Consider the following 25,230-nt stretch of genomic DNA (forward strand, 5'->3'; position numbering starts at 1 on the left):
TTATATATGGTGCAAAAATTGTGCTTGCAGTTTTGTAATGCTATGTAAAAAGAGGCAGAATTTAGCCCAACATAAACAATTTATCCTTTTCAATGAGAGATCTAAGTTCATTCCCCAATAATCCCTCCATTTGTAACTCAAAAAATTTGTTAGTTTTTAGTAGAGGTTTTGAATGGGACTAGGGCCCGCTAAGAGGCCGATTCGACCCAAGCCTATTAAATTTTTTAAAGGGTTGAATTTTTAACGGGTCGGATTAATTTTTTAAATTAGCGGATCGTAATGGGATTTTAACGGATTGACTTCATACTGTTGACTCGGGCTGACTTGTAGTAAAACATAATATGACCTATCATGTTAAGAAATTGCCCTGGCCACATACGACCCATCCCATTGAACAACTTTCTATCTTATATTAGACCGTAGGTAAGAAGATCTCAAATTAAATGTCCTTTAGCTAAAATTTTCTATTATTGGACTGTTTAATCCAAGAATGAGACATGTCTCATGATAAGACCGTCTCATACAAGAATTTGTTTAGTTTTTAGTGATATGAGAGTTGTTCCACAAAAGACACTAGTTGTAATAAAAAAAAACTAGGTCTGTCAAATAAATTAGTTTGGGTCGGGGTTTGGGTCATATATAAACAGGTCACAAAACCATTGAACCAAACCCAGCAACCCAGCTCATTTAGTTAATTGGGTCAAAAATTGTAACCCAGACCCGACTTGGAACAGATTAGCTCGACCTAATTTTGATCCACCTAAATTGTTTATAATTTATGTTTTCATACAAAATTGGTCGTGCTCTCCTTTATGGTATGAGTTGCCTCCTTTCTTTCCTTCGCGATCCCTAATCATAGTTTTTATGGGCGGAATAAACTGGGTAAGAAGATGATGATGATGATGATTTAGGATTTTTAATACTAATTACATAAGAGTATACTTTTTTAGGCTTAATTTGAACTTTACGTTTTTTTTTATTTTGTATTTACTATAAAAAATAAGAAACTATTAAATGAATTAAGTTTAGATTATACTTATTGATTTCACTCGGAATTAACATGTTTAATTAAATGGGTTATACAGGTTTGTTTCAGGTTTAAAATTTTGACCTGAACCTAACCCATTTAATAAACAAATCATATTGGGTCAACCCATTTAATAAATTGGGTCAAAAATTCAACCCAAACCCACTTATTTGGGGTTATATTAGTCGAGTTAGCAAGTCAGGTCAGCTTTTGTCAAATCTAAAAAACCAAATAATAATAATAGAGGCCACGATTAGACTTGAAAAGATAAAAGGCCTATCCAAGGGGGAAAATTAGAAATCCTGAAGCCAAAAAAAAATAATAAAATAAACTAAGTTTCAAAAAAATTTCAAAAGTAAGCGTTAAAATCTCAAACCTGTAGTTTGGAGCTGTTCGCAGTTACTAACTACGAATATACCTGCTCCACAAATACGCAGATCAGTTTCTGTTTTTCGCAATTTTTCCCATTTCTCAAAACCCTACTTCACATTCTATATTCTCCCTCTAAAACCATTAATTCAATTCATCAATTCTTGCATTCCTCTTTCAATTTGGTACTTCAAAATTAGTGTGGGATACTCTACCGTGCTCAAAGGTAAACTTTTTTGTGTTTTTTTGTGTATATGTAGTTTTTTATGATTTTAACCAAATTTGCTTATTTTTTCAAATGTAGATTACTAGTTGTTAAATCAAGACTATTCTTAATCATCCATAAGTATTGAAGGTAATTTTTAATTGTTTTTATAGCTTTATGTTGTTTTTTGAAGTAATGTTGTTGAATTAGTTGAATTCAATGTTGATAATATAATTAGAAATGTTGATGTTGATATTGGTATTAAAAATATTATTTATGAACTTAGTTACATTATGGATTTTAATAATTTTTAGACCAAAAAAGATGATAATCAAATGAATATAATGTACTTGTATGGGCATGAGTTGATGTTGATGTTGATTTTCTTTGTATTAATGTAGAAAATGGCATCATTTCGCGTGACTATAGTATGTTTTTGGAATAGTTGTATTCGAGAAAGTAGTGGCAAAGTTCATTATGTTGGGAGAAGACGTAAGTTGTTTGCTTGCAATTTGAACATGGATTTGAACCATTTTAAACGTTTTATATGTTTTAAGATTGGTTTGGACCCTACTAGATTTACCGTAAATATAAGCTTTAAATATGACATGAGTGGAGAATTGCTTGCCTTTCCTATTGAGGATGATGAGGCTATAGATGCTATGTGGGAGCATTCAAAGTCCACCCAAATTCCCTCTTTGGAGTTATACGTAGAAGAAGTACCATTAGGAATGTAGTTGCTTCTAATCCTACTCCTACCCCTATGCCTATATTAACTCAGGAAACTGTAAATCCCGTCGTTTCTTCCGCATCTTGTAATTTTTCTCAACCCCTACGAATCAAGTTCCAATTGATTTAATGGTTAACTTAGAAGAAACTGCTGAGATGGGACCTTGGGCTGATGGAAATGAGAGTAATGAGCTCATTGACGATCCTTCTGAGGACGACGTGGATGTCGATAAGGATGCACTAGCAAATGACATGACCCTAGGCAACATTCCTACAATCATTCCTTCTACACCTTATGCCCTCTGTCCACCTTTAGACGAGTATGAGGAGGACAACTCATGGAGGACTTGGGCTTGTGATACCACATACACTGAAGAGGGAGAGTTTGAGAAGGGTATGATGTTTGATAGCAAGGAATCGTTGTTGGAAGCTATCAAAGTGTATCATATTCGCAGAAATGTGGAGTACATCACTGGTTGCATACGATAGAGTTGACCGTGCCATTATCACAAAACTGGTCGAGAGATACCGTCAGGAGACGCATACATTTCTTCTTCCTCTAGGTGAGGTTACCATCACATTGCTTAATGTAGCCTTACTAACGCAGCTTCCCATCGAGGGACATGCAGTGTGTACAACCGGACGCCAGCTATCAGGCTAGCGTGACATGGTGCATCGCATATTGGGAGAGCGCCCTCCACCGGAAGTGATCAGGGGGAGCGGTTTGCGCTGCACGTGGTTAGTTCAGACCTTCTCGCATCTCCCCGAAGATGCTGATGAAGGCACCATTTCAAGGTACGCCAAGGCGTACCTCTTATACTTGATAGGAGCTGTGTTGTTTGCCGATAAAACAAACAACCAAATACAGCTCCTTTACTTAACTTTACTTGACAACACGTGGGAGCGCATCGCCGAGTATAGCTGGGGCTCCGCAGCCCTTGGATACCTATATAGGAGGCTATGTGGTGCTGCCCAAAAGAACGTCAAAGAGATTGCGGGGCCAATAATCATATTACAGGTAATAAAATTAACATTTAACTCTAATCCGGTGTAGTAGAATTATATACTAATTTCATTTCAAATGTTTAACTGTGGGCGTGGGAGCATATTCTCATTGGCCAACCTTACAGAACCGTTGGTCGTGGTGATACTGCTCCACCACCACAACCCCCACCAGATGTTGCGTACGGTTCAAGGTGGAATTTTGCACGTCGGACGCGCAAGCACACCGGCACCGGTCTCGGATTCTACCGTGATCAGTTAGACCTGCTATGACCCAACCAGGTAAACATTTCAGTACTCATTAACATTAGTACCATTTAATTAACATATCACTTACATTTTCATAAAATGTATTTTAGTTTTTGTGGGACCCATACCCTGCGGAAGCATACGCAGCTGTACCCGAACACTCGGGGATTCATTCAGGTGCGTGGAGGGCTTTTGTGCCACTCATATGCTTCGACATTGTCGAAGTACATCTACCAGAGCGCGTAATGCGCCAATATGGGTTGGTATAGGGCATTCCACCGCCTTGTGACACTGAACCCCAGCTACACCTAATTTCGCGCAAAAATCAGGGTGGGACAAACTAGATGGAGATCAACTGGCACAAGGTGCACCGATCGATGTTCATGGCGCACCTACTACACCAGACTACATGCCGTGGTTCCTTTCCATCATGCGCCGATGGATGACACCACGTGCCATCTTCGCAACAGCACATTACGCACCTGCTGAGCCTACGATGACCCAATTTGTAAGTCTTCATTTGCATTTATATGATTACAATTAAATATATAAAGTTACATTAACTAAATAATAATTGCAGGCACAAGGTGTGGCAGTAGTGATGCGGTACAGCCACGAGGAGCCGGTGAGGGAGATTGCGCATGGCATGCTCGTCGGCTCGCAGTTCCAGCACTTCATACCGGAAGTCGCTGCAGAGTCCTCACTGACTACCGCCCATACGCACGTCTCATCTCCTGCTTATGACTATCATTTGGAGGAGATGGACCATTCATACCCCGTTGACGTTGCGGGGACCTCGTAGGCTGGGCCATCACAGTCATCACAGTACCAGTCCCCTCCACTGCCAGAGCGGCACCCGAACGCCTCTTACTATCGTAGGATGCGTAGGAGACCAACTCAATTGGATAGGGTAGATGAGGGCCGTGAGCGTTAACGTTTAACTTTTGTGTAATTGGATCGACTCTGTATATATATATATATATATATATATATATATATATATATATATATATATATATATATATATATATATATATATATATATATATATATATATATATGTATATATATATTTAGTTGTATATTTCAAACATTTGTATATATTTTGTTGTATATATATGTTTAATTACTTTATCATAGCCTCCAAACTTTGACTTATGAATGATCGGAGTTTTGTCAATGAATCATGCCGCCTCAAACATACATTGACTTGTAATTACTCATTCTAATGTCTCTAGTGCAAATACAACAAATAACAACTCAAAAATTAAGGAAAAAAAAAATTAAATAGCTGTTCGCAGTTACTAACTGAGAACAGCCAAATAAGTAATTGAGAACAGCCAAATAAGACAAATTAGCTGTTCGCAGTTACTAACTGCGAACATCTATTTTGTCTTATTTGGCTGTTCGCAGTTACTAACTGCGAACAGCTCTAAACCACAGGTTTGGAATTTTCACGCTTACTTTTGAAATTTTTTTGAACTTAATTTATTGTATTATTTTTTTTTTTTTGGCTTAAGGATTTCAAATTTTCATCCAAGGAAGCCTTAAATTAAACCTATGGGCTTTTCAGATTGAGTTATGGCTTATCATCTTTTTTTGTGCATGGGCTCAAATAGCTTGCTTACTTTTTGATCACTTATAAGAACCATTTTTAACACAAATTCTTAAATGATACGGTTTTATGTGAATTATGTTATTGGTTTGGTCCATATATATTTAATATTAAAGTGATTAATTAAAAAATAAGCTAATTATTGGCTTAAATCATGATGAAACAGTCTCATACAAGACGAGTTGAAGTTCTATAAATATGATAATCGATCCTTTCTTTTCTCAAACTACTTTCTAACAAAAGTTTTTAAAATTATTTTGAAATAAATCTATAGACTATAACAAATTCTTATTTGAAACGATTTCATTGTAAAATCATTAAATTTGTTTTTCCATTTTACTAAATCAATTCCTTGCATTGCAGGATTATACATGTTTTACTAATAGATGGGCTACTATATGGTTTGTCTCACCATAACGCGTTCTGACATAAAAGTTGTTCTGTATCTATAGCCATGTAACCAATAGATGATGACAGATGAGGATTTTAATATTGGGAAATTTTATAATTTATATGATAACTTTGAATTTTCGGCTTTTTTATGTGGTAGAAATTTTTTTTTTAATTGACATGATGATTTTGACCTTTTAATTTTTCCACGTGGTAAACAAAAAAGGAAGTATTTTTACTTACTTTACGATATCTTTACCCAATGTAATGACATCTTTTCAAAAAAATATAAATGTCGTGATCACCTTAATTGACCACATATTTCAAAATTCAGTCTAAATAAAATATTAATTTTACCAAAAACTTAACATTTTGTTTACTACATGGAAAAGTTGAAAGCTCAAAATCATCATATTAATTTAAAAAAACATTTGTAGCTAAAAAAGCCAAAAACTCAAAATCACCACGTGAAATATTAAGTTACTTAATGCAAATTAGTTATTTTCTTTTATTTTTTGAGTTTACTGCTGAGGGATTGACACAAATATTATAGTTATGGTGTAATAATTATTAAACAAACAATGGAACTTGCAATGTACTTTTGTTTGCTCCACAAAATTTGCTACACCCTTATATTCTTTATCTTATTTTTATATTTGTCAATATTTTAGTTTAATTCTTAATATTTTTTTATTGTGAATATTTAAAAACTATTAAAGAATTGGTGTTTATAAAATTTACAATAAGACAAATCAAACAAAATTATTTATCTATAATTTAACTTATTTAAGAGCAAAATACAAACTAAAACTCAATAATAAACACTACAACATTATTTATTTTTTAGGGAGATATTTTTAGTGACTTTTAATTAAATGTCATTACTTTAAATTTCTAATGGTATATATAGTTAATTTAGTGACATTTAATAGACCCTTTAATAGCATAATAAAAAATCATACTAAAGTTTTTTACGACATAAAATCTAGTAACATTTCTCATAAATGTCTTTATAGACTATAGTGACCTTACATAAGTTACTAAAGTCCAAATAAATTGCTACTATATCCTTTATAGTTGAACCTTTTGTTGCACCGTGTTATGAATGGTATTATGTGTGACTTTAGTGCACAATTGAACTGTGTATTCATGTGTGTGACTCTTGAGTTGTGGAATCCAAAATGGTGTAATTATGTGGAAGGGTATTCATGGGAATTATTGGTGTTAATGAAGGTTAATGAAGAAGTAGAAAGGACTTGGTTTATGATTGCTCGATCAGAATTCTGGCAGAGGAAACAGAATGGTCGCTCGACCTACCCGCTCGACCGAGCGAGCCTTATTGGTTGGTCGAGCGGTCAGACAAAATGCATCCAGAAGGTATCTGCTGCTCGCTCGACCGAGCGAGCTCTCTGTTCCAGTCGAGCGGTTTCTCTGATGTGCATGGAATGCTGTTTTTCGACTTTTCAAGTTCTTGGAATTATTTCATATTATTCATTACTCTATATTAACTCTGTATTCAAGTGAGCTATTGACATTTATGTACCTAGTACTATATATAGAGCTCTCATACTCACTCAAATAATATATCAAACACAACCCCTAAGCCAAACACATAGCCTTTTGTTTTTATCTCTTACACAATTGTAATACTTCATTTGTAAGTGTTGTTTATACTCCTTTGATATAATATAAACAGAAACTACACACCACCGAGGACGTAGCCATCATTGGGTGAACCTCCTTAAATCTTTGTGTCTCTTTTTGCTTAGTTTACATTATCAAACATTGTTTTGTTCATTGTTGTTTGTATCGTTCTTAACATCGTAACGATTTTGGCAAACATTTCACAGTGAAATGTGAAATGTGAAATGAAAATAATACAGTGGTGTATATTTCTTTTATTTTTGATACGAATTTACATATATTCTCATTTTAATTTTCATTTATGTATTAAAAATATCTTTTATTTCATCAATACATTATAAATAATTTATATAATTTTTTATAAAACCAAATGACATACTAATAAATATATATTTCTTTTGTTTCATTTCAAACCTTTTATTTGCTTTTTGAGTACTACTCATTATCCACTCTTAATTTGTATTTTATTTTTAATCTAAATATAATTAAATGCGATCTTGTTTAATTCATCTCAACATAAAATATATTAATATCTAATTTTTATAATTTTTAGTTACTCATAGATATTAAAAATCGAATCAATACATTAACAAACGTGAAAAAAAAAAAAGAAACGTTTAACAAGAAAGGAAAGAAATATTAATTTTATGTACTTGTTGCAAATTTAATTATGTGAAGTGAAGGATTAGAATCTTTACTTTTAGAAATTAGAAGTTGCTTTTGACGTATTGATCTCATGTGTTGGGACTCTTTCTTGACAAGTAGGTAGACATTTAGACATAGATTATGGAATCCTTACATTGATTGATTGATGTGATTTTGAAGTAGAAAATTGTTATTATGAATCAACCCCACCTTTCTAATGAATTTGGACTAATAACTATTTCAATTTTATTAATATTACAGTAATTCGTACAGTTTTAAACTAAAGGATTTTTACGAATTATAATTTTTAATGTTTATTTTTTGTAAATTGCAACTATTATAATATCAAAGTCTATAGGGTTTAAGCCAAATCACAAAATTCCGACAACTTAATCTAAAATTGCGACAATTAAATGGTCAGAATCATATGATTTGGCCTAAATAACGTAGACTTTCATACTTTGAGGGTTGTAATTCGTAAAAAATAAACACTGAAACTGTAAATCGCAAAAATCATAAACTTTACGACTATAATTTATAAATGATTCTTACAAGTATTATCTTCATCCATATATTTTGCTAAAATTTTTTTGTCTGATTTATAAGTATTGTTAAATTACTTTTTTTAACTGTAATTTACATTTTTAAAAAATTTTTATTTACCTTTATAACTTAACTTTTTATTTTAACTACACATGTTTTGTGTATTCAGATAAAATGTTTATCCTACTTTATTTTAAGTTGTTTACAAATTATAGTTATGATAAAGAATCAATTAAAAAAAATATAAGTAATAATTAAAGATAATAATAATTGATAATTTATGAGAGATATAATGAGAAAGTGAAAATTCATGTCGAAAGGCCCCAAGTTGGCAACAAAGGATCTGACGAGGAGATCTGAACCCCCTAATCATGGATGCTCTCCCTTCAATACTATTATTGTGTTTTTCCTTATTACTATTAATAAAAGTAAGTATTTTTTAAGGGAAAAAACTTTATAAATCTTGGAAGTTTATGAATTGGATTTTGGAGCTTGGACAAAAAACAAGGAATGTTAGAAATCCTAAAGGGAGTAACGACTACAGTATACATAGATACTGTGTGTGTGAGACAGCTAAATTATTTGACCCACTTTCTAATTCATAGTACCCACCTATTTAAAATAAATTTAATCATCTAAATTCCACTTTAGAATAAATTTATAATTATATATAAATTAATGTTAACATAAGATTTCATTTTAAATGTTAAATAAGACTGAACTTATTATAAATTTCAATATATTAATGGGAAAAAAATAAGGTAAGTACTTCATAAGTCAAGAAGATATATATCATTCAAAAATCATATGGCAATGGGAAGAAAATCTCCATTAGCTTATAAAGTATACACACCATCTTTTAAATATGTCGATGTGGGATAAATAATCCCAACACCCCATGGGAAACCCTGTCAATTAGGATAGGAATGTCATTCTTTTCGGACCTAGTATTTTTTTATTTTGATCGAACTATCGGCTCTGATACCATGTTAAATTAGGCTGAATTTATTACGAATACCAGTATATTAACGGGAAAAAACGAGGTGCACACACTTTATAAGACAAAGGGATATATAACATCCCAAAACCATATGACAATGGAAATAAGGTCTCCAATAACTTATAAAGTGTGTACACCTTTTTTTAATTTATCGATGTGGAATAAATAATCCCAACATTAAACCGACTCGAAATACTTGATTCATAATCAACATGATGATCCATCATATTTTAATCAAATGTCTTATTTTTTTATTTATCATATTTATATAGTAGTTTCTTATTTGATAACTTTTTTTTTTAATGTTCCAATTATGTGATCCAAACTATTTATAATTGCTAACTAATTTTATTGTCAAATTAAATGGAATATTTGACTAGACTAACAGGAAGTAATAATTCATAATTCCAATTCTAATTGAGGGAGCGGGAGTTTTTATCTTTTCCAATAATTCCAATTCCACCTCCTTCATCTGCTTAATACTTTTTTTATAGGTTTAATAATCATGCAGTATGGTAGTATTCATCAAGGTCGTTATACTTAACGATAATTTCATTATGAGTAAATAGTAATTATTCTCAACAACTCATTATACAAAGTAACTATCATAATTGGGTATTACCAGATAAAACTATGATCATGATCATCGATTAACAAGGTTAAAGCGGACTATTGTTTAGGGTCCTAAATTCTTTATATATGGCAAAAAAAATATTTTCATATACAAAATTAATATTAACTTAATTTAATTTTAGTTATAATTTTTATTTTTGTTATGTAATATGAACTGTTATAGTTTTTTTGTAAAATAATTAAAATATCAACAATACAAAATAAAAAGACGTACTATATTATATATTACGTCTTAAATTTTTAAGGGCCCTTTTAACTTTTTGCTCTTGACCCAAAAATAAACAAGACGATCCTAACTATACTCGATTATTTTAGATAAATATAGCGTTAGACTATATATCAACTTTAAATTGTATATTAATTAGATTAGTTTACGACTAATTATAACTGGTTATTAATCGGATAAAACTATACCAAATAACATAAGATGTTTATTGGTTAATTGGCGGTAGTATATTGCAAAGTAAGACTTATGAAGAGATGTCCATCTTCATTATGTTAATAGGAACTTAAGTATAATATTGTCATTTGCTTAAGTACATGGGACAAATAAAGTGACATGAACTTATGTATATAAGATGGATTTGGTCATAAAATCATTTAATGTCGTAATTTCCATTACATTGTCGGTACTTGTGGACCAACATTAGAGAAATGTCGTTGACGTTGTATTATGTTCGTTTTTGTGTAATTTATATTCAATTATACAATGTAAAAATCACGCATTAAGAGTATGATATTCTTCTATATTTAATTAAGAACATTTTGACTGTTGGAGTAGTTAATTAGTTGAAAAATAAAATTAATTTTTCGGAGAAGGAATGTTAAGGATTAGAGTGGGGGTTTTATATATTAGAATTGACATTTTAAATCATAGAAGGAATGTGTTATGGATTTGAATTAGTATGTAAAACTTTTTAATCGATTGCGCTTACCATTGATGCGGCAATCTCATTTGAGAATTTGTAATACACAAAAATATTCTCAATCAAGACGATGTCATTATGAGATAGTTATAAATTGAGCTAAATACCCCAATTGAATTAGTTAAAGCATTCATTATCATGAATTAAATACCCGCTTCTTGTCACGTCATTTTATACACTAATCAAAAATAAAACTTCAATTATTAAAACATTCATTATATTAAAAATTGAACCCCAATTGTATAAAACCTATCTCACTAAAACAATCTCACACTTTCTCTTGATTTTAATATTATTAATTTCATATGATAAAAGAAAATTCTAAAAAATTAATTAATATTATGAAAAAATGCATCAAAATGAATCAAATAATATCTCGCCTAATTATATTTTACATTATATATAAAAAAAGTAAACCAGTTGATGACAATAATTATAACAACTATTAAAATCGGAGACAAGTATATAAGTTGCTTTTAAAAGACTTTACTTTTGATAGGCTTATTTTAGATGTTCATGTGATCATGTCCAATCAGTTATGGGCACCTTATCTAAGTTTATCTCCACATTACATGTTGATACAATAACTGAGAGCATCATTAGAAAAAGAACGGAATTAGGAATTAGAAAAAGGAGTATTGTTTACATTTCCCGCTTACAACTTTTAAGAAAAGACAAGACTAAAGACCGTAACATTTCGGTGCAAGAGTGGATATTTATCGCATAAACTAACTTAACCTTCAAAAAAGAGTGGTTAACAGATAATTAGTAGTTAACATCTACATTATTCTATTTATATTTATTTTAACTTTATTCAGTAAAATAGTTTAAACTACTCCTACTATACAATATACATTAACAACCTCAAACGTCAACTAATAGCTCAAAGGAATAAACACACTAATTGCATGATTGAATTAACTTTTTTTTTTTGTTTTTATCAGGTAGACCGAGAAAAAGAGTGTTAAATAAAGATCGAACTCAAAACCTACTTAGTCCAACTAAGACAAGATATAATTTTTATTGAACCTTGTTACTTTTCCGCACGAAATTTGCGTCACTTTTTATATTAATTTGTCCAACTTATTTTACAACGTTTTCTTTTTTGGTAATGGTTAAGTACAATCTTTTTCTTTTATTGTCATTTACAAATTTAGCATCTCTCTCCATCTTAAAGCACTCATTTTCATTATTTAGAAGTATTTGTTTTTTGTCTTATTCTCCAATCCAATTTTCATTTTCACTAAATTTCATCCAAAAAATTTTAGGTGCATTCTCATAAAGACGGAGGGAGTATTAGTAAAAATATATACTTTCTTCTTCCTATTATAATTGCTACATTTGACTTTTTACGCAATTCAATTTGTTATTTTGATCATTAATTTATTGAGCTATACACATCAAAAAATTATAAAAATTTAATATTATGAAAAATGCTATTAGACAATTCAAATAAGATCCGACTTGATAATACCTTTTCTTAAACATTAGCTACAATATAATATAAAATAAACTTAAATGATGAATAATATACATTATAGCAAGTATTTCAGAATAAAAAAAAATAAGTAAAAAATATATATATTCCTTTCTTGTAGCATTAGTAAGACAGTGGCAGGCATGTTGGTTCCCTCTCACAAATCACAAATGGTCACTCTCTCTCTTCTCCTTTTCTCCCACCAAACCAAAGCCTCTTTTATGGCCCTGGGACCTCCTCACTCCTGACATGGTGTGTCACATTGCACACTCTTGTATTCTGTAAAGCATATCCATCATAAATTGTACTCATTGCCTCTTTTCATGTTTATTATAGGGACTATTTTATTTTGAATCGATACAATACTAGTATACTACTACTTCCTTCAATTCTTCTAATTAAACAACTTTCTACCTTCTTTGATCACTTATTCCCATCCGGGTTTTATTTATTTTTTATTTTTTTTTTTAAAAAATTTCTGGGTTTTGGCTATCCAAGATGACACACCTTTTACTGGGTTTGTTGTTTGCCTTACTCTCCTTGTGGGATTCTTCTGTTGGTTTTCTTACACCAGGTGGAGTCAATTTTGAAGGTAAAATTAAAACATAGAATTTTATGTTAAAAGATTATGATTAGTGTTAATTTGATTTTCTAAAGAGGTTTATTTTGCTTTTTGAATGAAAAATTTTGGTTCAGTGCAAGCTTTGATGGATATTAGAGATGCTCTAAGGGACCCACATGGTGTTCTTGACAGTTGGGATAGAAATGCTGTGGATCCTTGCAGTTGGGCTATGGTTTCTTGTTCTGAGGATCAAGTTGTTAGTCTGTAAGCTCTTCTCTGTCTTCTTACTTGTTGAAAACTGTGATTTTTTGTGAATTTTCACAAAGAATGTTCCTCATCATAATCGAACTATAGAAATTATGATTAGGGCTGGGAGCGAAGATATCCCGGCTATAAAAACTATAACTAAGACCTGAAAAGAAAAGAAAGACGGCGACCCATAGTCATAAAGAAATTTGCGGGCAAAAAGTCCTGCAGCTCGACAAAAACCGCAACCTCCTTATATTATGGAATAAATGAGAATTTAATGTGATGTTGGATGTCCAAAATTTCAGGGGAATACCAAGCCAGGGTTTATATGGAAGTCTATCCCCAAGTATTGGGAACTTAACAAATCTTCAGACAGTGTAAGTGTTGAAGCATTTATTATGAGAGAGGAATATTAAATAGAAGTACTTCTAGATTACATATCTTGATTTTGTTCATTAAATTTGACAGGCTTTTGCAGAATAACAACATATCAGGACATATTCCTTCTGAATTAGGAAAGCTCTCAAAGCTTCAAACACTTGACCTTTCTGATAATCATTTTAGAGGAAGAATTCCCCCTTCTTTGTCTCATTTGAATAATCTCCATTACTTGTAAGTCATTATCATTTCTTCATAATTATACTAGTAATTGTTTTAAGCTTATAATTTGACACCCAAAATATGTTATATACTCTAACACGCCCTCACATAAAAGCTTTGGACTAAAAATGAAATGCAACGCATGTTCTCCTTATACGTGATACTAAAGGTTTCACTTTAAACGAGGGGTGATTGATATTTGAACCCGTGACCTCTCACGGTAACCATGTTAAGGAACTAACTCAACCAAAAGCTTAAGTTTATGGTTGAGGCGCCAGAATATGCTATATGTAACAGTTTTTGTAATTGTGATAGTTTAAGACTTAATTATATGGTAATCACTATAAATTGATGAGAAATTATTTCATTTTGGGATCAGGAGGTTGAACAATAACAGTCTTTCCGGTGAAATTCCTCCATCCCTTGCAGAAATGACTCAGCTTACATTCATGTAAATTTCTTTTTCCCTTTGATCATTGTTTTGAATGGTTTAGCGCTAGGTAGATGTGCGAGTAGTTATTAGCTGTTTAAGTAGACATAGTTTTGTGGGTACGCCACACATTTATTTTGAAGTAGTGTTTTAGCCTTATTTTTACGTTAACATTTTTACTTTGCTATGCTGAACACGCCCTTTGTTTGAAATCTAAGGAACCTTAATTATATTTTTTTTGGATGTTGTAGAGACTTATCCTACAATAATTTGAGTGGTCCCGTGCCTAGATTCCTGGCAAAGACATTCAGGTGAGAATGACCTTGCAATGGTATAACATTCAAGTATCATCACTTTTGCAGTTTTGCCTTCTGATTGTTCTGTGATTAATTAGAATAAATTACTGTGTTATTAATCAAATTTAAATTTCTGCTGGGATAGTGTTGTAGGAAATCCACAAATATGTGCTATTGCAACTGAGAAAGATTGCTCTGGAACAGCTCAGTTACCCCTTTCTTTCAATGTCAACAGTTCAGATAGTAAGTCCTGCTTTGATTTATTGTATCCAAATCTTTTCGTTATTAAGATGCCTTTAAGTAGCTCCTAGACGGGGTTTGAGGGTGTCGGATGTATGTTGTCTCACCCTTGTTAGTCATAACGACGAGATTGTTTCTGATCGACTTTCAAGAGCAAAAATCATAGTTGGTATCATGAGTCCATGGACGGAGCAAAGATTATGGAGGGCCTATTTTTTAATTTTTGTTTTTTCCAATTTCTTATGAAATGAGCCCTTGTGTCCTTCCTTTACGAGTGATTACAGAAAATTGCATCAGTTGTAAAAATATTTAACATCAAAATGTATAAAATAAAATAGTTTATGCTTGAATATTCGTACATAAATAGCGAGAACAACGCAAAATTCATCTCATATTCCAAAAAATTTATTAAAAGTGAAAAATTAAGTCTGAACTCTGAATTGCAAAACTTGATATACAAAAAAATGCATTTTAAAACTAATTTGGAGTCTCAATTTTGAGGGTCCTAAGCGGTCGGGCACTTGGAATGTGCCCAAAACCGCCCATGAGCAATCAAGCATGACAGAGTTTTCAAATTTAATAGTTGCAGAATTTCATTTTGCTTTCCCTTGAAACAAATCATTAAGACTTGGAAATTGTTTGTTATGAAGGTTCTCAGCCATTTAAAAAACATAGAGGCCATGCTAGGCTTGCTTTAGCCTTGGGTTCGAGTCTCGCTAGCATTTGCCTGTTGATATCCGGATTTGGGTTCCTTTTATGGTGGCGGCACAAGCACAACCAACAGATGTTCTTTGATGTTAAAGGTATTGCTACATTTCAAATGAAGCATGTACGCAAACTTGGTAAATTTCTGTTTCATTTACAAAGCATTTTATATCATTTCAGACCGACATCATGAAGAGGTTTTCCTTGGAAACTTGAGGAGATTCCATTTTAGGGAACTTCAAAGTGCAACAAACAACTTCAGTAGCAAAAACATAGTAGGAAAAGGTGGTTTTGGGGTAGTATACAAAGGGAACCTGTCAGATGGTACAGTTGTGGCAGTTAAAAGGCTTAAGGATGGAAACGCGGTAGGTGGTGAGATCCAATTCCAAACCGAAGTTGAAATGATCAGCTTGGCTGTACACAGGAATCTTTTACGCCTATATGGGTTTTGTGCGACCACGACAGAGAGGCTTTTAGTTTATCCATACATGTCGAACGGAAGTGTAGCTTCCCGTCTCAAAGGTAGTGTTAGTATATAACATATCATGGAGCTTCAACCATCAGTTTATGCTGATTATATCTAACAATTGACAATGCAGCGAAGCCAGCTTTGGACTGGGGCACGAGAAAACGAATTGCGTTAGGGGCAGGAAGGGGACTACTATACCTTCATGAGCAATGTGATCCTAAGATAATCCATAGGGATGTTAAGGCAGCTAATATACTACTAGATGATTATTGTGAGGCCGTTGTCGGAGATTTTGGCTTGGCTAAGTTATTGGACCACCATGAATCACATGTCACTACAGCTGTTAGGGGCACTGTGGGTCATATAGCTCCTGAATATCTCTCTACTGGACAATCCTCAGAAAAAACTGATGTGTTTGGATTTGGAATCCTTTTGCTAGAGTTGACAACTGGTCAAAGAGCTTTAGATTTTGGGAAGGCAGCAAATCAGAAAGGAGCTATGTTGGATTGGGTAAGAAAATTTAGTCTTTGTCGGTTTGTCTACTTGTAGTCTGGTTAGTTTGGTGTTGTGTTCGTATATTTTTGTGTTGTCTGTTTTCTGTTTTCTGTTTTCTTTTGAAGGCTTTTCCTTTGCAAGGACCTCATATGTCAGGTGATACTCGAGTTGAGGGACTCTCTTTGATTGCGACCTTCTCGTAATGAGAGTATTGGTCTGCCTTCTTTCCCACCCTCCTCAAACCCAGTCTCTAGGCGAGACTTATTGAGATGATGAGTATATACTTTTTCTAGACTTGTAATTTTTCTCTAAATTATATGATGTTTCTATATAGGTGAAGAAAATTCACCAAGAGAAGAAGCTAGAAATGTTGGTAGACAAGGACTTGAAGAACAACTATGACAGGATTGAGTTGGAGGAAATAGTCCAAGTCGCACTCCTATGTACTCAATTTCTCCCAAGCCAAAGGCCTAAGATGTCGGAAGTCGTAAGGATGCTTGAAGGGGATGGGCTCGCGGAAAAATGGGAAGCTTCACAAAGAGCTGACTCGAGCAGGAGCAGAGCCAACGAGTTCTCATCTTCAGAGCGGTACTCTGATCTTACTGATGATTCTTCTTTGCTCGTCCAAGCAATAGAGCTCTCTGGACCCAGATGATAATAGTTATGTTTCGTATAATGGGACTCACAGTCTAATTTGTAGCTAAAATAGAGAGCTCAGGTGAATCGGCCAAGATGGGCTCATTACAAGATCGTACGTTTGTCCATAACTTGTTATTGTACAGAATTAGAATCAGAATCGGAATCCAAGAACTTATTCTACAATGAGTATTACGTTACAAGCGACCGTCTTCGTAATTGCATAGAATCTTGCTGAAGAGTGTGCATCAAGGTCTTGAGAATGGTCCTTTATAATTTTGGGTTATTAATTATAATACTTATTATATGTTATATTTAAGGCTTGTAAGCAAATAGTAGAGTGGAATATAGACAAGGGTGTATAATGTATATTTGAATTAGTGAATCTTCTAGTAGTAAAGCTAAAAATTGATGGTGACTTGTATGTTTTTTATGTTTGGGCACCTACCCTTTTGCAGTTTTGCTGTTTCCAACTAGTTGACACTTTGATAATGACATAATGCCTAAAGAATTGCATGTTTTCACGGTGATCAAGTTAGAAAGGTGGGACTCACCAAAACTTACTTGCGCATGCCATATTTCACTGGGATCAAGGTTAAAATATGTAGTGAATTTTAGTAGTCAAACTTTTACTCCTACTTTTTAACACACATCAATGCCTTGGTCCAATACTCATATCTCAAAAATGCTCATTGATTTTAAACGTGGTTGGCGTGGAAGATGGACCATTAGTACACAAGGGTATCGAGGCGGTCTTCAAGCTATCCCAAAGTAGACGGAGTAGACCACGTGCTATGGTGGGCTAAGTCGCGTGTTTTTGTGTTAATGACACCAAACAATGGCCTGTGGCACAGTATGAGCACACGGTTGAATGCCTAGGGCCAAAACACTCTTTTCTTTCTTTTTAAAACTTTTTCCCCATGTTTTTATAACATGGCGGGGCAAGTCGTGCGTGCGACATGTGCAAGTCGATCGTGCATCGTGTTGTACTAGTTTTTAAAGAAATCATGAACGTGGCCGCCTACGACCCGCTGGTTTAGAAATCGTGTCATTCCATGAGAGGTCTACTCGTACTGCCTACATGTCTGCCCGACCCATGCCCATATCTAACAATTAACAAGTTTACCAGTTCAACCACATTCAATTCTTAAATTCTCCGACCTTTGTATATCCTCATATCTAACAATGGGCAATGGAGTTTCCTCACATACACTCCCACCATCCTCAATGGTTCAACAACCAAGATGAGTAGGTATAGATTCTCACACACTCTTAGGTATTTTCTCAACACTTTCAAACACAAAAACAGTATTTGCTGTCACTAGAAGCTCTTGGTCTCCTAACAAGTTCAACAATCTAGAATGAGATTGTTTGTATTCAACATGCTCTTCTTCTAACACTTCCTCCTTTATAGGCGCAAGAAGTAAACGAAACCAACCTCGTACTCCACAAAGTCATCACATGTGCGACATAAAATACAACGACTAGACAATATGTGCTCATTGGAGAACCATCATCGGTCGTTCGAGCATTTCTACAGTGTCAAAAGTAGCCTACCCAAGTAGAGTCCCGAGCCCATGCTCATTTGCACATCCAGAGAAGTAGACTCTCGGTGAAATCAATATTCCAAACTTGCAGTAAAAAGGATGTGCAAATTTTCAGCCTCGATATTCCTCTGATTGCTCCTGAAATTTCTTTGCAGAAGTCTACAAAGTTCTCATTTTGCAAAAACGATATACATACACTCCAAAACTTCCCATACATAACATACTGAAAAGATTAATTCATGTTTTTTTTTATTTTTCACATGGGATGAATTCTAATAGTTCACAATGTTTATTCCTGTATGAACAGGATTTCAGCACGAGGAGAGGCACGCCGAAATCTCACTAATTCTACCAGCATATCAACTTTGAACTCGGAAACATATATACAGGGCGCTATACTCAATTTTTCGAGGACTGGTGAATTCCCCAATAAAATCTTTATTAACTCCATCTCATGGGGCACGCCACTCATATCTGTCATCTTCACAATTTTCAAACGATTGAATTTGCAATCTGAAGGGCATTCGGTCTCCCAAAAGTCCAAGTTCGACACTTCCTGGGCGACATTTGCGTTTGATGAGCCCTACACAGAGAAAACGATACATATATGATTCAACACAAGATTAAGCATGTCTGAAAATATAACATTCGGAAGACGAGCGAAATTAGTATTTAACTTCATCATCACTTACTGAAATATGAAGCTCCTGTAAACATGGGGAATTTGTAATAAGGCGAAGAACAACTAGCAATTCTTTCGTGTCTTCAAAGCTTACTTGATATAATTCAATGATCTTTAGGTGACTATATGTAAATCGGGGTGTCCACTGCTCAATGCCTATGCTTAAATACTGAAAACAACAAAGAAAACAACACATCAAGGATGCAGCATACTCATACTTCTTTCCTAGTTGATTAGGAATCAAGTTACCTTCGTAAAGTAGACATGTCCTATAAGCTTTTCGAGATTAGGTACATCACCGAGAAATTTGACAAACTTGCAACCTGAGCTTTGCTCAAAATGCTCTTGAATTTCATCTATGTTCATATATAACGATATGGATACTACTTCCAGCAGTGGGGTATGCTGAAGGCATATTTCCTTGAATTCGCCTTCTAGACAAATATACTTGAGATTATGGGCATTAATGTTCAAGTCCAAACCATCGTAGTATGACAATGTTAAACTCTCGAGAAGAGGGCAGTTAGAGATCAGGCTTTCGATTGATTCAGGCACCACAAGAACTTGATTAAGAGTTAACGTCCGCAAGCATGAGAATCCTCTGAAGCCAGGCGGGGGATCCAATTCACATCGACAAAGCTCCAAAAGAGTCAACTTTGAGTAAGAAAATAGACAAGAAGGGACCCTAAACCACTCGCCATCACCACCAAATTCAAGGGTTAGTTCCCTAACATCATTCCTCGAAAGCACAAGTAGCCATTGATCAATGTCCGGGCAGCTTTGCAGGATGGAAGTAGATATCCTGAATTTATAAATTGGACCATTGTGAAGCAACATAGCATGGGTAATAAACTTTGCAAGTCTGTTTTCCAGCACCAACTTGTCGGGCAAAGGATCAACACATTGGTCATCGAAAATAAGCTGTGGAAGACTAGCCCATCTATACCTCCATTTGGTTGACAATGTGCTCATTCTAACAGCATCTCTTATAGGTAATAAGCTAAGAATAAGTTCAGTTATGCTCAGGGGTAAATCACTGAGTAAATCAGGAGCTAATTCTATCTCCATGTACAATACAGATTCAATTTTGACAAGATTCCTATAATAAACATTAAGAATAATAAATCAGAAATCATAGTCAAAATATCATATACTGAAACATCATAAATCACTAAATGGAGTCAAGTGCAATCTAAACAAGAAAACCCTTATAACCAATTCGGAAAAAAAAACTGTTGTACTTGTATATGCCTTGAGTTGTTGGATGGCTGGATGTGTGGGCATCAGGTATTATAAGACTATGTATGAGGTTTAGAAAGATAGTTTTAAGCAAAGGAGGAAATGCAGTGGTTTTAGAGGCAGAGAATCACGCCAATTCGACAACTCTTCTAATGTTGTTGATTGTGTTGATTTTATGTTTCTTGTTCCTAACTCTGATTTTGAGATTAACAATCAAATGGGACTTTACCATTAATTTTGGATTTCACGAATGATTGTTATGAATCTCATCCTTCCGTAAACTTCTACAACCCTAAAACCCCGTAAAATACAATTAAATTCATATGGGGTTGCTAAATAAAGCCCTAAATTTTGCTCAACTAAAAGCCCTAATTTGTAGAAAACCTATTTTGTCCCCTACATAAGTAATTGATTAACAATGCCACCATTATCTCTCTTAATTAACTACCATTATCCAATTCCCTCATGTTTCCACCACCATTACAAATGCCACCACTATCACCGTCGCTGACCACCATAAACTTCACCATCCCCATCCCCAACACCACCACTATCACCACAAATGGAAAACAATACACAATCCAACGCGACTCAATCCACCACTGCCGAAATTCAAGCCACCCACAACCAAACTAATAATTTGCAATTGAAGGAGTGTTATCCATGTGTTAGGGTTCAATGGGGCGCTTGTACTTGGTGTTTGGATGTGGGATTTTGACACCAGTGGCATGAACAGCAATTTGGAAAGTGATGGTTTGGTGGTGTAGTGGGAAGATAGATGGTGGGTTAGCTGGCGTTGGGTCTGTAGAATGGTGGTAGGCATTTTTTGGCGACTAGGGGTTGGTGTGTGCAGTGGTTTGGTGGTGTCGGTGGAAGGTGGTGGTTGTTTTAAAGAGGATGGTGGGGGTAATTTAGGAAAATAAAAAATAGGACTATAGTTTAAGCAATTTTTAAGACTGAATATAGCATCTCATAATTCATAATTGAAGGGAAATGAAATAGAAAATTTCACCAAAAGAACAAAAAAATAATTTTTATCAATTCAGAACGAAAACCTAGAAACGAAATGACATCTCACTTACTCAGCTCAATATAACATCTCTGTAACTCTAGTCATCACCGCTAACCCATCATTCCCGACCGGTTCCGATAGGCAAACAAACTAAAAGATGGAAACAATAGGGGTCAGGTTTAACTGAATGAGAAGTAACAATCCAAAATAATAAAACACAGTAATTCAAAACAAAGGTTTAAAAGCAACATCAGTTTTCTAGACCTATATGCTCATAGGGAGTCTAGTTTGAGAGGTGCCCCATAGTTATAAGGCTATGTCGCTCTCGAGTGAAGCTAGTCAATATCTGAATGACAACTCGCCTCAAAAACAGGGAGCAAGGAACAACGTTCCTCAACTCCATCAATGACCAACTCTGCCCGATCCATTGACCATATCATAATATCAACATAAGCAGTCAACAACAACATTTGTCTCAACAATTTTCAATTTCAAAAGAGTTCTAGTAAAAAGGGTTTATTTTCAAGAATTTAGTCTGGCCAGACCCCTTTAAGAGACTGTTACTACTCACCGAAAAGACACTTCAAAGAGTCAAGACCGATTCACCACAATTGACTAGAAGGGTTCATCGACGTAGTCGTATCCTAAAGCATGACAATATCATAACGTCACCGGCGTTTGTTCGATGCAACTATACTAACATATAACTTATTACATCTCCTCCTATGACCGTAGCTTAAATCAAGATTCTTTTCTAGCATTTCATGATCTAAGGTTGTTTCTAAACATATCAAGAACCTAGAGAAACCCAACAACGCCCGTAGATTTATATTCATCCTAAATCCATATTCATCAATACCTTCAAGAATCGAATATTTTATATAAGAACATCAATAATCGAATATCTTCATTATTATCAAATGTTCCTTAACAAGTCTATACTCAAGGTATTCCATCATATCTCTAAAATTAATATCAACCATCATTATCCTTCAAATTATATATTTAATTACCATAAAGATAGGTGTTCTACTTACCAACATTGATACACAAACAAAGCCATATACATTCATCCAAGAGTGTCAAAATACCCAACATTTCACTATTAAGAATCTCAATCTCCACTAAGATAGTACAATCAACATAAGGTTCACATCAAATCCACAAGCATCCAACTAATCTTGACTCGATTAATTAAACTCGTAGCGATAGAGAATGTAATACGACATTAAAATAATATATGAAAATAAAGAAAATATAATCAATAACCACAATTGGAATTTCTATGGAAGAAGAGAAAACATGAGAAAGAAATCAAGGAATTATTGAATAGGATATATACCTTCTAATTCTTTTTAGGCAACAGAAAAGATGGAGGAGGAATTCCACTATCAGAAGGCTGCCAGCATCTTCTTTCGACCCAAAACGAAAGCTGGCAGGTAGTGTAGGCTGCTAATTCAGTGTTTCAGGTATAAAGGTGTTGTTGCTGCTGTATAGGGTCGGGTTCCGGAAATGAGGAGGGCTGTACGCGGCTATTGCCGCCTGTTTGAGGGCCAAGAACCGAGTAAATGAGATTCTCCAACAACCCAAAAGAACCGGCGGCCAAAGCAATGAAATGAATAGGAAACCACAAGCCTTGCTGCTTCACCTTAACTCGGAAATTGTTGTAATTTGGGTCACGAACAGCAGAATTTGAAGAGGAGAGTGAGGGCTGTAGAACCAAAACCCAGAGGAGAGGAGAACAAGGCGGCTGTGATGTGTTTATTCCCGGAAAAGGACAAGGAATCGAAGGTTGTGGCTGCTGCCCCTTCCACGGCGGGTTCAAGGGAACGATGAGGGTTTGTTTGTTCAAGAAATCAGACATACTAAAGAAGAGCCATGTTTGTTTGTTCCTTCGAATACTCAAGAAAGGATCGAAACTTAAGACCAACAATGGGGAATAGGCTGTTCGTTCTTTCCAGGAATGGGGAGGAAAAGAGACATCAGGAAAGCAAGGAAGGAGGAAAGAAAATGAGATTTGTTTGAGAAGAAGGTGAATAGTAACAAGGGTTAGGGAATTCTGATTATTTTAGGGCAAAAGAAAGATCAAATTAAATAAAATTTAAAATAAGGAAGGAAGGAAATGATGAAAATAATAAAATTAAAAGAGATATTATATAATATTACTTTAGTCATAAATATAATCATATATTTGGTTCAATTTGTTTCTCCGTTATCTTAGTGCACAAATTATTTATTCATTCAACTCAAATTAATCCTTATTTGAATATTTATTATAAATTTCTCAATTTTAAAGCATCATATTTCTCAAATATTACATGAAGTAAGAACGTACCAGAAATCAAATGGATAAATTGAGAGATCTGTATGTGGTGAAGCTATCGAATGAGTTCGTCAATAAGGTGCAATGTCGAGACAATACGACGGAAATTGCATCGGTAATCGGAAAGTGGCGCGTGTATTTATAAACATTTCCATTTTGGGTTTTTTCATTCGAGGAGTTTGGACAGAATAACTCGCCCAAATATTCCCAAAAATCGTCGTCAATATTAAAATTCTTACTCCCAGCATTGTATCATTTCCTTTTTTTCTTTTATTTAATTACAACATTTAAATTGTATTTTGTTCTTAATTTATATTTAATCACTATATTATTTTATTATATATTACTATTTAAAATTTGAACTAGTGCATTTGAAAGAATAAAAAACTAAATAGAATAACGGGTGTGAATTGTAAGGTGTATAATAGAGTTCGACTTGAATGTCCTAAAAGAAAAATGCTTTTAAATTATCAAACATCATTACATAATCAGATTTTGAATAAGCATTAAGATTGTTCCCACAATATTTTACAATGCAATGATTATTTTTTACAGTCTATAAATTACACCATAACTTTCACAAAACAATATTGTTGTCTTTCAGCCTAATAGAGGATAAAATAGTCTTTTTAAAATAGTTTTGTAATTATTTTGAGTGAATGTAAGATTAGAGTATTCTCTATAGACAAGGGGATTAGAGAATTAATTCATCAATAGTTAGTAAAAATCGAGAACCAAAACCTCTAACCACTAGGCTAATGTGATTCTCAAATGTTAACCAAGAGTTTTTAGCAAGTTTTGTGTGAAACCATTTTACCATGAACTATAAATGAATAATTTTAAACTATAAATGTATATTAGATCGATCCAATAGAGATAAAAATTTATTTGGATTTTTTCATTTTGGTAATTAATGAAGTTTCCAAATTATGGTTTTTATGACTCCAAATTACTACATTCATTCCTCTTATTTGATACATGTCAAAACCTAATTTGATACACATCAAAGAACAAGTACCGCCTTGAGGAGAAGGTAGATTCGGAAAAATTGAAATTGATAAGCTAATTTATAAAAAAAAAAGCATGAAATAAGTTCAAAATCAACTTATTTCCACAAATAAGCGTCTAATTTTCAAACCTGAGGTTTAGTGCTGTTTGAACTGCGAACAGAAGAAGTGAAGAACTGGTCAAAAAAAGTCAAAGAGTTGTTCGCACTTAGTAAGTACGAACAGAACTAAAACCTGGTCAAACAAGGTCAACCCCTATTCGCAATTACTAACTGCGAACAATA

At 33.8% G+C, this 25,230-nt stretch overlaps 2 protein-coding genes across 3 annotated transcripts; one reads left to right on the plus strand and one right to left on the minus strand.

Annotated features, from left to right (window-relative positions):
• Window positions 1-12,587: 12,587 nt before the first annotated feature.
• LOC130821054 (protein NSP-INTERACTING KINASE 1-like) lies at window positions 12,588-17,554 on the plus strand. Its single transcript, XM_057686657.1, has 11 exons — window positions 12,588-13,046; window positions 13,151-13,280; window positions 13,571-13,642; window positions 13,734-13,877; window positions 14,245-14,316; window positions 14,547-14,606; window positions 14,737-14,834; window positions 15,482-15,634; window positions 15,717-16,058; window positions 16,136-16,515; window positions 16,835-17,554. The coding sequence occupies exons 1-11, from the start codon at window positions 12,953-12,955 to the stop codon at window positions 17,153-17,155; spliced, it is 1,866 nt and encodes a 621-aa protein (XP_057542640.1). The 5' UTR covers window positions 12,588-12,952; the 3' UTR covers window positions 17,156-17,554.
• Window positions 17,555-17,742: 188 nt separating this feature from the next.
• On the minus strand, window positions 17,743-23,706 carry LOC130821055 (F-box/FBD/LRR-repeat protein At1g13570). Of its 2 annotated transcripts, XM_057686658.1 has the most exons (5): window positions 22,959-23,706; window positions 21,687-21,766; window positions 19,615-20,464; window positions 19,376-19,534; window positions 17,746-19,266 (listed from the first exon to the last, which is right to left on the minus strand). In XM_057686658.1, the coding sequence occupies exons 3-5, from the start codon at window positions 20,431-20,433 to the stop codon at window positions 18,973-18,975; spliced, it is 1,272 nt and encodes a 423-aa protein (XP_057542641.1). In that variant the 5' UTR covers window positions 20,434-20,464; window positions 21,687-21,766; window positions 22,959-23,706; the 3' UTR covers window positions 17,746-18,972. The 2 variants fall into 2 exon arrangements, with proteins under 2 accessions (XP_057542642.1, XP_057542641.1); XM_057686659.1 differs by lacking the exon at window positions 21,687-21,766 and having other exon boundaries at window positions 17,743-19,266; window positions 22,959-23,050.
• Window positions 23,707-25,230: the final 1,524 nt, after the last annotated feature.

Source organism: Amaranthus tricolor, chromosome 8 (assembly GCF_026212465.1).
Source record: "Amaranthus tricolor cultivar Red isolate AtriRed21 chromosome 8, ASM2621246v1, whole genome shotgun sequence".
NCBI lineage: Eukaryota > Viridiplantae > Streptophyta > Magnoliopsida > Caryophyllales > Amaranthaceae > Amaranthus > Amaranthus tricolor.

Coding starts and splice junctions, on each gene's coding strand:
- LOC130821054 (XM_057686657.1), top strand. CDS start 12,953: ATGACACACCTTTTACTGGGTTTGTTGTTTGCCTTACTCTCCTTGTGG. Junction 14,835..15,481: donor CAATGTCAACAGTTCAGATA/GTAAGTCCTGCT, acceptor TTTGTTATGAAG/GTTCTCAGCCATTTAAAAAA. Junction 15,635..15,716: donor GATGTTCTTTGATGTTAAAG/GTATTGCTACAT, acceptor ATATCATTTCAG/ACCGACATCATGAAGAGGTT.
- LOC130821055 (XM_057686659.1), bottom strand. CDS start 20,433: ATGGAGATAGAATTAGCTCCTGATTTACTCAGTGATTTACCCCTGAGC. Junction 19,535..19,614: donor GACATGTCTACTTTACGAAG/GTAACTTGATTC, acceptor TGTTGTTTTCAG/TATTTAAGCATAGGCATTGA. Junction 19,267..19,375: donor TACAGGAGCTTCATATTTCA/GTAAGTGATGAT, acceptor TTCTCTGTGTAG/GGCTCATCAAACGCAAATGT.